The sequence below is a fragment of the Carassius gibelio genome, chromosome B21 (assembly GCF_023724105.1).
Source record: "Carassius gibelio isolate Cgi1373 ecotype wild population from Czech Republic chromosome B21, carGib1.2-hapl.c, whole genome shotgun sequence".
Taxonomy (NCBI): Eukaryota; Metazoa; Chordata; class Actinopteri; order Cypriniformes; family Cyprinidae; genus Carassius; species Carassius gibelio.
In genome coordinates, this window is record NC_068416.1 from 7,371,922 (window position 1) to 7,387,002 (window position 15,081).

The 15,081-nt window shown below is 36.5% G+C and overlaps 1 protein-coding gene across 1 annotated transcript in view; it reads left to right on the forward strand.

The window, feature by feature from the left end:
* The first annotated feature begins 2,267 nt into the window (after nt 1-2,267).
* Nucleotides 2,268-15,081, forward strand: part of gabrb4 (gamma-aminobutyric acid type A receptor subunit beta4) — a 45,058-nt gene continuing 32,244 nt past the window's right edge. Inside the window, exons 1-2 of the mRNA XM_052587791.1 lie at nt 2,268-2,762; nt 4,929-5,023. Coding sequence (XP_052443751.1) covers nt 2,683-2,762; nt 4,929-5,023 — 175 coding nt within the window. The 5' untranslated portion in view covers nt 2,268-2,682. The remainder of the gene's footprint in view (nt 2,763-4,928; nt 5,024-15,081) is intronic.

Consider the following 15,081-nt stretch of genomic DNA (forward strand, 5'->3'; position numbering starts at 1 on the left):
GACCTTCTTAAAGGTGTTTGTCATGATGGATGGAATGATGTACAGTACTTCATGTGGTTCCACTTGTCCTTGTTACAGTGTAATTATTCATTTAAGTACTGAGTAATATTCAATTACTACATGCACTTAGAATACAGTTAGGGTTAGGATTAGGATTTGTTTTATTGTTACTTGCATATAATTATGCATAATTTATTGTTATTATAATAGTAAGTACACGTTACATGTGTACAAGGACATCTTGAAATAAAGTGTTACCTTTTATCTTTTAGTTTATGAAAGCGAAAGGTTGCTTCACCCCCACTGGAATTTACTCTCCAGAACATTCAGCACAACAACAATGGACAGAGAAAGACATGTAACATAAGGAGAAGACTAGTTCTAAAAGACAACAAAGCTTGTTTACTGTGTCCAAAACAGGTGTAGTCCATGTATTTTAGATTTTTACTCTGACTACAGGGTTTTGTACATGTCCATAAACCATATGGATTCTTAGGGACTGGTCCAAAATGAAAACAAACACAACCAGCACTTAGTAGTTAGCTTTTCCAGTCCTTCATTTCTACATGTACTGTACAACAGCGTTCCAGAGCCTTGTCCGTGGTCCTGAACCCACTCTTCTCCAGCTGAACGAATATTATGCTGTCCATGGTCCTGAAATTACTTTTCAGTCATAGGCTCCAGTAAAGGTACATCTGATTGGGCCTTTTTTTTTTTCAAAGAAGACAAACGTTGACCACCCAGAAGAATATATTTAGTAGATATGTGATCATTTGAAATTATGTTCATTGTGACATGCAGCACTAGTTATGTTTTAAAATTATCATTAAGAATCCATATACCCAATACCACTGTCAAGTACACATTTGATTCACACCCAGTAAACATATAATGGGGGGTGTTACTGATATGGCTTGTAATGCCTCATTAAACTAATCTTGTAAGCACTGCTGAACTACGGCAGATAGTGCTGACGGCCGTCTGTCTCTGTCCTTCACATCAATGTGCCTCACGTTTCAGAAGGGACCATCAAGGAGCTAACTGGGGATCGAGGATCCCCACATCACCACTGGGGCCCTCATGTCCAGGAGATTCAACAGAGAAGCTCCTTTAAATGTGCCATCGAAACACCACTGCTCTGCATCACTGCTAGCACGGTTGCCTAGCAACTAGACAGCAGATGCCTGCATCCCCTCATCTTCTGAGTAAAAAATACAAGGAAAAGAAATCACACCTCTTACGTGTTTGTGCAGTACACACGATCATTTTTTTAATCATTTCGTTTGATCGTTAATCTTGATCTGAAATTTCAAACTGCATGTTGGCGGCACTGATTTTGAATGGTTATTTCTCCATCATTATTTGCATATTTAAGCCATTTCTGGGTTTGTGATTTGGAGAGTGTCTCGGGCTGAAGAATGTGGAAAAGTGGAAGAAATGCATGAAAATGCGCCGGGATACTCTCGCAGCATTTTAATAGGTTGCAGCTCGCGAGCCGACAAGTACAGACATCATTCCTCCGCTAGACAAGCGCGTGGACAGACTGCCTTTCCTCTTTAGTTAGCTTTCGCTTTTATTTTTTTCAACAATCACCTGCATTTTATTCAGCACTTTCAGAAAAGGGCAATGTCCTTTTCCCTTCTTTTGAAATCCAAACGTGCGCGTCGGAGATTTTTGATCCGGTCTTGATTATTTTCTCGGTTCCTGGAGGTGTTATTGCAATTGAAGTGTGTCATCATTTGCTCTGAACAAGAGCAGGAACATGCTCGGGGATTCAATCGAGAGATAAGGGGGCTTTTCCAACAGGCTAGACAAATATTGGGCATTTGCAAGCGTTTCATTGTGATACGGACATGTATCGCACGTTTCTGTCCTGTGTCTGCTTCATATAAGGTTGTACTATGGACTACAAGCTCTGACGTCTGCATCAGATATTTTCTGCTGCATTTCTTTAAATGTGCATCTTTTTTCCCCTGTGACTTTGAGAGGAACTTCTCCACCATCAGCAGTAGGGGATGCAGATTTCATTTTTTTTTTTCTTTCCCACCTCCAACCTTTATAGCTGAGTGGCGGAATAAATAAAACTATCACACACTGTGGAGCACCCCCTCTTTGAAGGAGCATCACTGGAGCCATGGCTTGTCCACAGCTTTGGACCTGGAAACTGCGACGACAGGTGTAGAAGAAGACTGATACTCTTCCATTTTTCCTCCCTTTTTTCATCATCATATTTTTTTATTTTCTCCATGGTTTGGATGAAGAAGACTTTCCAGCATTTTTTCCAGAAGTCCTGTCGAAGCTGAGAGATGTCTGATCTTCTGGTGTTGGTCGAGGGGGTCTCTGACCTGCACGGATTTCCATAGCTGAAGAATAACAGCTGGGACCTTTTAAATATTTTTTTTTCTTTTTCTTTTCCCCCAATCCCCCTCCCCTTTTAATTTTTATTTTAGTTTTTTTCTCCTTTTCCTGTTTCTTTTTTTATTTTAGTTTTCGCGGGGACATCACAAATGTGTGCATTGGTGCTTTGAACTTAGTCATTAATTTTGCCTTTTTTTCTCCCATCCCCTTCTTTTGGATTCTTTTTTTCTACTTATTTTTTCTTTTCTTTCTTTCTTCTTTTTAAACATCTGTTTGGAGCACGGGCGGTTGGATTACTGAAATTGAATTAACGGATTTGTGGAAATGTTGGGTCCTCAAGAAGACAAATTATGTGGAATTGTTTCTGCTCTGGCGGCCTTGTCCTTTGTCTGCTTTGCACAAAGGTAAGGAAATTAAACATATTGGTAATTATGACTGTTGGATTAAACAAATGAGGCCATATATCGGTCAAATTCAAACAGATACCCAGATGATTGGGAATCATGACTGCATAATGTTTAATAACATATTGACATTTTTAATTTTGTACGTGAATTAACAGTCGAATCTCTCTCTTTCGCTCTCTCTCTCTCTCTCTCTCTCTCTCTCTCTCTCTCTCTCTCTCTGTGTGTGTGTGTGTGTGTGTGAGAGAGAGAGAGAGAGAGAGAGAGAGAGAGAGAGAAATCGTATGTGTAAGAAACATCCTCGCATCAATTCTATAGCGCATAGGCCTATTATTGAAAACTAACCATACATTTTTATTTATAATTCGTCACAATATTCTTTTGTTTGTGTGAGTTACACATTATCCCCTTTTAAAAATCCCCACTCAGTTAAACAATTAATTAGCAATTATTTAAAATAGCATTATACGAATGTGTGTGTATGTGTGTGTGTGTGTGTGTGTGTGTGTGTGTGTGTGTGTGTAGAATATTTCTAACCATATTCTACATCCACTTGGCCTTTGCGATTTATCAATGACAACTCAGTATTCTGGCATCAGTCAAAATCAGGTCATAACAGAGCTGTGTTTTGAATCTCATACAGGCTAAGCAATATGTTGAAGCAAGACTAACGATTATTTTATTATTTAGAACGTATTCAAACATCTGTAACTATTATGTTTTTGGTCCACTGAGTGAAATACAAATATACAAATAATCAATGTTTTTCTTGTGATCTACCCCCACCCATGCCACCATGTCGCTGGCGTTAGAAGAGATCCATCATCACTCAGCCAATAAGAATAAAAACGACGACGCCTATCAGTCAATAATGGTTAATGACATGAGTTCACTTGCGATCATTGAGATGCGACGTGGCTGTGAAGCCTCTGAGGCCGAATGCACGTATCTTTTCATATTGTGTTTGTGGAACACCTGTTAGACAAATGACAAGCTTGATTATGCTATAAATATTTCTGCCTTTACTCATCACACTTCGTTTATTAATAATTTGGCAGTTGAAAAATTGAAATCAACAATGGTGGCCTAAAACCCTTCAGTTTAGACTTGTTACTACATTACTTTCAGATTAAGGGTTTTGTGTGTGTGTGTGTGCATTTCTAATCGAGAATGGCTGTCATGTGCACACTATCTGTTGTAAAAAACACAAAAATGTGGCCCTAAAAAGAGTTTTAAACCTTTAAAGACCAAGCAGGATCCCCGTGCTTTTACATATTCAGCCAAGCACATCCAAAAATTCTATATTACCCCTTCCACCCCCCATCCCCTCAAAATACATTATTAAACATGTAAAAATAGAAATTATATATATATTTTATGTATTTACATGTAACACTGACACTTGCTGTATAACATCTCAATGTATAACATTCTATACTGCACTGAAAATTATCGTATTTATTAATTATTATTCATACAGCTTTAATGACCTCATAGTAATTGAGACTGAATATTTTTGTAGAATTTGTCATAAGTCACAGCACCACACATCCATCTACAATAAACGAGCGAGGGCAACATGTTAAAATGGTCTACAATTTCATCTAAACATTCATATGCATTTTACACAAAAATGTTGATGTTGATGAAAAAAAAGAAAAGAATATGTTATCATGCATCAACTACCCATCTGTTCACAGACCCTCAGGGGTCCTGGGACCCCAAATTGAAAACCCTGGCTGAAAACTGCATGTTTGAACCAGATAAACCAAGTCATACCAGTTGTCAAAGTTTCATGTTGAACTAACCACCCATTGTTGACTACTAACAATGCGATGTTTTTGTTTATCAGCAAAAAATGTTTTTTTTTTTTTTTTTTGATTTGGAGGAGATTTCAGTAGTAAAAAAAAAGAAAAAGTAAAACAGTGATTTATTCGATGCCATATATTTATGTTAATGATTATGTGGTGGTTATATTGATAGAGATAAGCCTCTTCGGATTGGCAGCATTCAAGAAATACAAAATCTTGAATAAATACAAAATGCAGTGCAATAAAATCACTTAGGACTTCATCAAATAACATGAATGAACAAATTAGCTATGTGATGTATATTTTTCTTTAGCTGAATTTCAACAAAAAGTCCTCTCAATTCTCTCTCCTGCAGCACCTCCACCGGAAATACCGGAATATCTGTGGCCAAGACGACAGTGGACAAATTGCTGAAGGGGTATGACATCCGCCTTCGGCCAGACTTTGGAGGTACACGTGATTCTTTTTTAGAAATCTTAAATCCTTACCAGTCACTGATGAAGCATTCACTTATCTGGAGCATACGATATCACTGACTGACGCAGTACATTCATAGTCATGCAATGTCTCCTTGTGTAGGAAAGCTTTCAAAACTTTGTGCTTTAAACACACACACACACACACACACACACATATATATATATATTAAGACTAAGTTTACTACCCCTGGTATCATGTCAAGACTAAATCTGACAGTATGAAGGCAGACATTTTCTAGAAACAGCTGAAACATCTCATGGTTTATTAGCATCAATCTCAAGGTTAGGCAGTACTAAAAGAAAACAAGGAACTGTCTGTGATGGAAAGGCACTTTGTGCTCTTGCATCCTGTATGCCCACAAATCCCCACCGCCTCCTGTAAAAAAAGTTGTGTAGGTTCAGTTTTCACAAAGGCTGAGCACACAGTTTTAGGTTGCTATTCATGGTCCATATTTCTGCACACGTTTACATTGTTGAAGGACAACGAGATGCTTTCGAAACAACAAAGTCTGTGAAAATTTTGTTTCACCACACCCAGAAGTCCGCTTGTCTGGCTATTCATCCCAAGTCTTGTGTTTGTCTGCTGATATTGCAAAGGGACTATAGATTTGCTGCAGAATGTACTTTTCAATTCAGTCCCTCAGCAAATTGCTTGTATTTCAACAAAGAAGCAAGTCTATCTATCTATCTATCTATCTATCTATCTGTCTATCTATCTATCTATCTATCTATCTATCTATCTATCTATCTATCTATCTATCTATCTATCTATCTATCTATCTATCTATCTATCTATCTATCTATCTGTCAATGTATATCCTCTCATATTCTCTCAAAATGCATTTATATACCATAGAGCCTTTTTTTGGTAGAAATTATGAGTTTGATATAGAATTCCATGCTGCATCATTGTCTGATTTGCAGTATTTTAGGGCACATTGAGACATTTGAGATTTTAAACACGTTCTATGTTCTCTTAAAAAAAATAAACTAGGTAGATTACTTATAAATTGTAGTCCATTACTCATTCCAAATTACACAACGGAAAAAAAAGTAGTTAGTTACGTGATCCAGTACATTGCACATTTTAGGTAATATCACTGGACTACTATTAGATTACTTTTAGATTACTTTTGACCTAATTCGTTTATCCCTTTGATTTAAATAGGATCATCTTGTACTATGTTGATATAAAAATACAAAGAGAAGATATATGACCCTGGACCACAAAAGCAGTCATAAGAAGCATAGGTATATTTGTAGCAATAGCCAACAATACATTGCATGGATTTTTCTTTTTTTGACAAAAAACATTAGGATATTAAGTAAAGATCATGTTAGATGAATATATTTATTACATTTCCTACGTAAATATATCTAAATTTAATTTTTGATTAGTAATATGCATTGCTAAGAACTTCATTTGGACAACTTTAAAGATGATTTTTCTCAATATTTAGATTTTTTTGCATCCTCAGATTCCAGATTTCCAAATTGACAGCCAAATATTGTCATATCCTAACAAACCATACATCAACAGAAAGCTTGTGTATTTATATTGTAAATCTTGATTTCAAACAGTTGACCCTTATTACTGGTTTTGTTGTCCAGGGTCACATATATTGCATGAAACTTGCAAGGTTTCCCGAACTGGGGTTTGTAAAAGAACAGCAAGGGGAGTTATGAGTTTAATGCAAAACTAATAATTAATTAAATGTCATCAATCAAATTAAAACACTTTCCAAAAAGATAAAATGTCATATTAGATAGTTTATTGCTATTTTGTCAATAATATTTAATCTATAAAAAAATAGAGTATTTAAAATGTAATCTAATAACAAGTACTAATTTTAAAATCCAGATTACATGTTATCAGTTACTAACTGTTGCTGCTCTTCGACTCCATTTGTAGAACACACATAGAATTTTCAATCATCTGGTCAGCAGTGATGGCCCCTCCACAGAGCACTGATGCGAGGTCAGTTACCCTGCAGCGCTGCACGCTTGTATTGGATGCAGCATCCGCTCTGATGGAGCCTAGGGAACTGTAGTCTATCACATCCTTATAATTCCATCATCAGTCAGAGCCCAAGACTCCTGACACAACTGCTGACCAACTTCAGCTTTGGAGTGCCGTGCATTTTAATTGGACCCAGACCGCAGCTACGCTAGCCAGCGAGAGAGGGAGAGAGGGCAGAGAGGATGGAGATGGAGAGAAAGAAAGAGGCCAGTTAGGTGGTCGAGAAACCAGGCCGTCCTAAAAGAGCTTCATCTCTTTATGCCGGCTAGAGGGATAGCCGCGGGGTTTGGTTGTGGTGTATTTGTGTGTGAAGTCGCACCACACCACACATAAATGCAAAGCCTGCTTACGCATGTGATCATACATGGATTCACACACACATACAAAGAGTTGTTCAACTTTAGTAAGCTGTGTTATAGCGCATAATAATAATAATAATAATAATAATGCTGTTAACGAAATATCCACAATTCAGTTGAACAAGCTTCAAAATGTGCTGAAATAGCATTGCACCATGCATTTATTTTGATCATTTTTTTATTTTTATTTTTTTATTTAAGTGGAAATGCCTTATTAGAAATTGTACTGTACTTTACTAATTTGCTGACATTCATAGTTCATTTTAAAAAATTACATTTCGACCTATTTAGCAGACTTGATTTGAAGATTAATAATTCTCCAAATACTATAAATGTACTGATTATAATAATTATTACGTACAGTTTGGATATTTAGTAAACGTTCTTATATGTACCTCAAACACAATCAGTGTCCATATTATGCTCATTTACAAGTTCGTGATTTTAATTTTGCAGTCAACGAGAAGGCATTTACATTAATTAGAAATATAAAACACATAATTTATATTTGACTGTATATTGCTGCTGCACCTCTTTAACTCCCATTGGAGTGGACTTAATATGCACAAACAGCAATATCACACAATAAAGCATTACATGTATTATAATCATTTCTAGTGCATTTTAATATTAGGTGTTCTGTCTGAGGCTGAGACTAACATGTTTATGGCAGTTAAAGTCTTCCCATTGTAGCCATTCTCACCCTGTTCATGTTCATTGTTTCAGCAGCAGTAGATGATGAGTCATTTTATTCAGCCTTGCTTGACACTCGAAGACGTTACCTTTTAATGTTTGCATTGCAGTTATTGGCTTTGACTCCAGCTCTCAATAAATAGCCCATAGATGTGGTGCACAGTCCGAGCAGAACTCAAATTGCATTTTGTGTTTGAGCGCGATACGACTTTCAAAGCATCTATGCAACCATAGGAAGTGGAGACCATATTTGATGCTGATGGTGTTTATGGTGAAATATGCCAATCTACTTGTAATCATTATCATAATCATTGCTCAGGAGGTATTTGGACAACATTCTGCCGTTTAAAATGTCAGAGACATATTTTAAGGATTAGGTACGCTGAATGGTTTGATTGTCACTGGATTTGAGCTTTGTTCCAAAACCAAAAGGCAGTTCAACCAGCCTGATCGCATGACTTCGTATGACCTCATTTGTACAAATTCATACGATTTGTGTTGAATTGTACGTATTTTACAAGTTACGAATGACCTACACCTAACCCCGCCCCTAAACCTACCCGTCACTGGGGTCTAGACAAATCATACAAAATCATATGAGTGAGGTTGTACAAATGTGTAAGAATTAGCCACCTCATAAAATACGTACAAATTGGTCGTGAGATAGTGTTGGTTCAACAGTAGCACATTGCTAATTTTATATTAGCTAAACAATAGTCTTTAAATAAATAAATAACCAAATGTGGAAAAAAATACTTTATTTCTATATATATATTTAAAAAAATAATTCACAAAGGATAAACACAGTACTTTAGTAATACAGTACTGTAGCTTTAGTATATTATATGACGATGATTAGAATTGTTAAAATCATTAGATGCTGATTTTTTGGGACCTAAACCTGGTCATATTGAACCTGCTGGTCAGTAAAGGTGTCCTCGAAGGTCTTCGCCCGTCAATGTGTTGTCCCATCCAATCAACATGTAAACACCACATCCAATTTCAATTATAGGGCAATTAAATAGTGGCTTATTCATACGAATTTGTACGACCTCACTCGTATGATTTTATACGACCCCAGTGACGGTTAGGTTTAGGGGCAGGGTTAGGTGTAGGTAATTCGTACAAATTCATACGAATTCTGCAACTCGTAAAATACGTACGATTTGGCAACAATCGTATTAATTTGTACGATTGTGGTCGTACAAATTGTTACGAATAAGCCACCTTGTGAAAAATGTACGAATTGCCATGAGATTGGGTTGGGTTGGCTGCATCAAAAACTAACTGTTACTCTCTATTGTACCTGATACCTGTTTTTTTTTTTTTTTTTTTTGCACATTTTTCCATTATTAGGTAATCTGTATACAATCAGCTGGCTATTATTTTGAAATAAACTCATTTAGGGTGATACGAATAATTCTGCAAATCCTGAAACCACGTCTGGGTTTATTTTGCGATCGTGGCCTGCAGTGTGAATATTCCTCTGGAATAAAATGACAGTGGAAACTGATCCTTTTGCTTCATTCAGATAAAACAGACTTCGTCATTGTCTAGAAGAAGAAGACAGTGGATTAATTACAGCCCGTGCTGGCCTTATTTACAACCTCAATAATCAAGGCGGCCTCTGAAGGTCTCTGAAGACTTTGAATTTATGAGATTGCGGTTTCTCATTTCAAGTCATCCTCTCTAACAAAAGATACCTTCATGTTCTCAGGTCTGGTTCAGTCCGGCTGTGTCGCCAGGGCCGGTTTATGTGCTGCTCATAAAAAACATGCTGAAAGTTTAATCAACAGAATGGAACATGAATACAGTTGCCTAGATACGCAACATGTCACACCCGAGGCCATAAATCAACTGCATGTTGTTGTTATCTCTCTCTCTCTCTCTCTCTCTCTCTCTCTCTCTCGCAACAGAAACTGTTCTTTCATTTCAATAATGATAATTATTATATTCATACTAGGGAAATTAAAATTGCTCAAAACTGATCTTCCTCACTTATCTAAAATATTATAATATTACACATATTATGAATGTTATTAAAACATGATTAACTACATTTGAGAGAGTTTAAGATAACTGCACTTGGCTGTATAGCTGTGTTTTCAATACAGTGCGACACAGAACTTCCCAACACAAAAATGCATCCATCCATATTCCATACAAGGATTAATGGAGCCTACAGTACATAATAATAATAATAAAAATAATAATAATAACAAGCCTTTGCTGACTGAGTGATGAGGTATGTAAGGTATTTATGGTATTTTCAGTATGTAAATTATTAATGTATACAATCTAACATAATATAAATGTGTTTGTTAAAAATGAAACAATTTTATTCACTCTCACATGCATGGTTTCATTTTTCCAGTTCATATGTGTGAAGATCAACACAGCATTTACCTGTGTGTGTTTAGATTACGTAAGCAGTTCATGCTTCGCGGCACCCCTCCAGACATGCATCCACCCACACACAGGGCATTCTGACAGAACAGGCTCCTGTCAATGTGTCTGTATCACAGCATGATTTGACTGAGATTTCTGTTACAATCTGCCTGCACAGAAAAGTTCAGATGGAAAGTGTGTATCTCAATTAACCACATTTCTCTTTAGCTGTGACATGGCAACTATTAATGCAAACAGCAGGGTTACCGATGCAACACAGATACTGCAAGAATGCCTTAGTGGGAAAAAAGTACAAATTTGTATTATTTTGAAAAGAGTACTTATTACACAAAATAATACGCTTTAAAATAATAAGTGCAAAATTAATTAAATGCAATTAGTGCGTGTTTTTACCCAATTAAGGTCCCACTTTATATTAGGGGGTCTGAACTATTATGTAATTACATTTAAATTTATAATTTGATGCAATGCACTTATTGTGTGCATACATGTTTATGCAACTGTTGACTCATCCCTTACACCTTAACCCACCACCCTACCCAAACCTGTCCCTAACCTTACCCGTATCCCACCTCAACAGCAGCAAAAGTTTTTTTTCTCAATACAATATGAACACTTTAAGTACATTGCACTGTGTAAGTACATGGTAGTAAAGGCCACCTAATATAAATTGGGACCGTATCTTTATATTACATTTCAGAATTACTTCGGTCTTTGAGATGGTTAAATTGTACTGTTGTATGTAGTGACAAGCATTACGATATACTGTAAAGTCATTTCTATTGATTTTTCTATGTTATGTATTTAAATATATTTATAATTACTAATTTGTAATGGTGAAGTTGCAATTTAGTACATTTAAAATATATCACTCTTTAAAATAATGTAAAATAGCATGCTATAATTAAAATAAGCGCTTTAGATGTGCTTCAGCGTTTTGGTCAAGACTTCAAAATAAGTGTACTTTAAAATCTTATGAAATCATGCTTTAAAACGCAACAATATGTCTTTAAAAGTGTACTTAGGTGTGTTCATTTCATTAAAACGTTCAAAACGAAGATTTCCAAACCTTGAACGGATGCCAGAGCAGTCCAGGTAACTTATGGACCATGCTCCAAGTCTTCACAAGTCATATAATGTCTACAGACCAAAACTGAAGTTATGTCATAACAATCCATCCACTGTAGCTCTTAAATTTAATTTGCTTTTGTGTTTATTCAGATATGGTGTGCAAATTTTAATATGTGGATATAAAATATAAACCCCACATCAGATTACTGTTACACACATTATGCTAGATTACCTCTGTCAGTCTCCCTGGTGCTTCAGTTTCATACGAAAAAGAGGGGTGCCCTGCTCCCTGAAGAGTAAGGTCTGTAGTCTAAGAGAGAGACCATTGAAATGAAACTATGAACTGAAGACCGCTAATTACATTATCTTTGAGGAGCTCACCATTTTGCCCAAGATGTAAGTGGCCCCCATGGACTGCAGGAAATCTAATAAAAAGCAGTGGCCTGTAAATTGTTGCAGTAAGTGTTTTTCCTGTGCTGGGTTATCGGCATCTCCTTCAACTTTAGTACTATAGGCAATGCTTTAAAAGCTTTGTTACATCAACACTTTGTAAATTAGCTCAGAATTTGAGGAAATGCCATGAAACTATTGAATATGTGTTATAAATATGTAATAAACATGTAATAGTACATTTATAAAGCATGTATAGCTGCTCAGTATCATAATGCAGAGAAAACTCAAAAGCCATTTTCTCCTAAACTAAATTGAATCATAAGCATTTCAAACAGAAAGGATGAAAACCATGAAAATAGATTAGATTAATGGTGCATCTTCTGTTAAAGTGGCCATCTTCTATTGATGCAAACATATAGGATTTCTAACTCAAGTGCTATGTGGAACCACATCTCACACGTACATTTACATCACAGGGCCAATATATAATCCAAATGGTTGCCAAGTCCTAGACAAATAGCAGTGCAGAGTAGCCAGAGGGCAGACCATCTCGTTAACAATGTGATTTACTATCCCCGACCTTAGACAACAGTGTGTGTGTGTGTGAGTTTGATGATATGTAGTCACTCTGATGGAACGAGCAAGCTGACACTTCTTCAAGCTTAATGCATTGCTTTGCATTACATGCAACTGTCACATGCAAGGTGCTGTGGATAAATCTTAACTTGAGAGCATGTTTATGTCTGTATGGTGTCTTAACACAGGCTAGAATGTTACTGTGATGGAAAATTTTCTGAGGCTTGTGTCAGAAAATGACATAAAGTTGCCTAACAAACACATCTGACAAAATGGAGGATGTAGTGCTAGTCAACTAGAATTTATTCTGGGGGGTAGGGCATTGGAAATATGTCAAAGCATATTCACTGGCTCCTACAAAATGCCAGGAAAAGGGACAAACATGTGTCCGCTGTGTTTGAACTCCCCCAATGTCAGGAAAAGGGGAGCTATCATGCTGTTGTTTTGCAGACAGGGTGCAAAAGAGAGAACTTGGCTAGCAACCGTCTCCTACCCTTCCAGTTTGAGCCCCTCACTCTGGAGACAGCACTTTACAGTAAATCTAGCTGTCATCGCCTCTAAAATGAGTTTTATGGTCTCAGATCCCGCCGTTAACAAAGCTTGAAATGGTGGCGACACATCCATAAAGCTGTGAACATGGACCCTTTTCCCTCAAGAATGAGGCTACTCTAGGCCTTTGGTTTTTGCTATGTATCTTAAAATTAAACCAGGTTTGGAGTTACCACATAGATGCATTGCTGTTCTCTGCAGATGAATTACATTTTTAGTGGTTTTTGCTTAGGCAATAATAATATGCACCACTATTACCATTTTATTTTCAAATCCGAGCAAACCTCAAAACTTAAATAGTTTTAGTTGTTTTCTTGTTATGCTGGCAAAGTCTTTTATTACTCAATGCTATATTTACCATCAGACATACAGTAGATAATGTATCCCACATATAAAAATACAATGTGTTGCGAGCAGTGTTCAGCATGTGATCATTCAGAAAATGACAATTCACTGCAATTTCTAGCTGAAATGAACACTCATGGCAATAAAACACCAACAACTTTCATTCCTTATCACACAAATTTTGATTACAGTGGCAGACTTTTGATTAATAAAGACTTTGTACAGTTCACCTTGTACAAATCAGGCAAAATTGCAACCTTATAAAATGATGATTTCCCATGACAATGGCTTGAAAATGTTGTAGTTGGCTTTAGTTTTTAGTTTAGCAGGGTTTAGTGTAGATGGACACTTCATTTCCAAACTGCTGCAATACATTTGTAGATTCACATTTGTCTTTTTTGGATGGAACTGAACATGCTTTTAGTGCTGCTCGCTGGATATTTGTCGCAGAGAAATGTCATTTTGCAGAAATGTTTTTCAGATGAACCTGGGTTGCATTTTCTTTTGTGTGTGAAACACAAAATAAGATATTTTAAGACACATTCTCCAATCATCTCCTTTTGTCTTCCACAGAAGAAAGTCAGGAATTGAAATGGTTTGAAAATTCTTTTATCATTTACTCACCTTCATTTTGGGATGAACTATCCCTTTAACATATCTGTCCACCTGAGGCAACCTGCTCTACCTAGAGTAAAATACAATAAAATATTCTTCAAAAATACTATTTTTAGTATCTTTCTTGTCTGAGAGCACGTGAATGATACCTCAAACCATGCGACTTGTTAGATACCAGACTTATTTTTGCCTCCCAGACAATAAAACTGGCAAAACTGTTCCACAGACATAAACTGAAGGAGACAACCAAGCTAAATTTAAATTCCAGATTTATGGGTGGGTTTAATTTTTTGATTCAATAAGCAATCATATACAGTAGCAGCCACTTGACAATGACATAGAACATAGAAGCACGTTGAAATACTGTGTTATGTTGTACATTACATCATGTTGCTGCAGTGGGTTTGCTCCCACCAAAGGTTTAGGTTGTCATGGACACCCGTGCATTCTCTAAATAGTTTGCTAACACACCGCCATCTTGCAGACGCTGGCTTCCCTGAGGTCAGGCTAAATGGCTAGTGGTCGGCGACTAGCCATTAATGTCTGGCAGTAATTATTTTACTCTTCTGTGCTAAATGTGTCATGCTTTATAGTTCTAAACAACTACTTCTTATAGAATCAGCATCACAAGTTAAATGACTTTTTTGGAAACATTGATTGGCATGTGCTATAGATGTGTTCAACCATAGTGTTGCTCACAGAGGAGACACAGGTTGAAATCTGTGCTGTGTCTTGTCTTGTAAAAAGAAAGTAAATGTTATTGAGACAATTTATAGGGTGAATGCCAGACATTTTCACTTGACACCCTCATCAATACTTATGAATGAAAATAAAATAACTATTGAATAAAAATGTTTGTTATTTTATGTGTTTTTTATTTCATTTGAATTGATTGTTGGGGTGAATCATGACCTGGACACGTTTTTGTGAGATTCACTCAAGTGTGCCACACACATCTTGATAAGTTTAGCCAAAACCTTTGTATCCCCATCTGCTGTC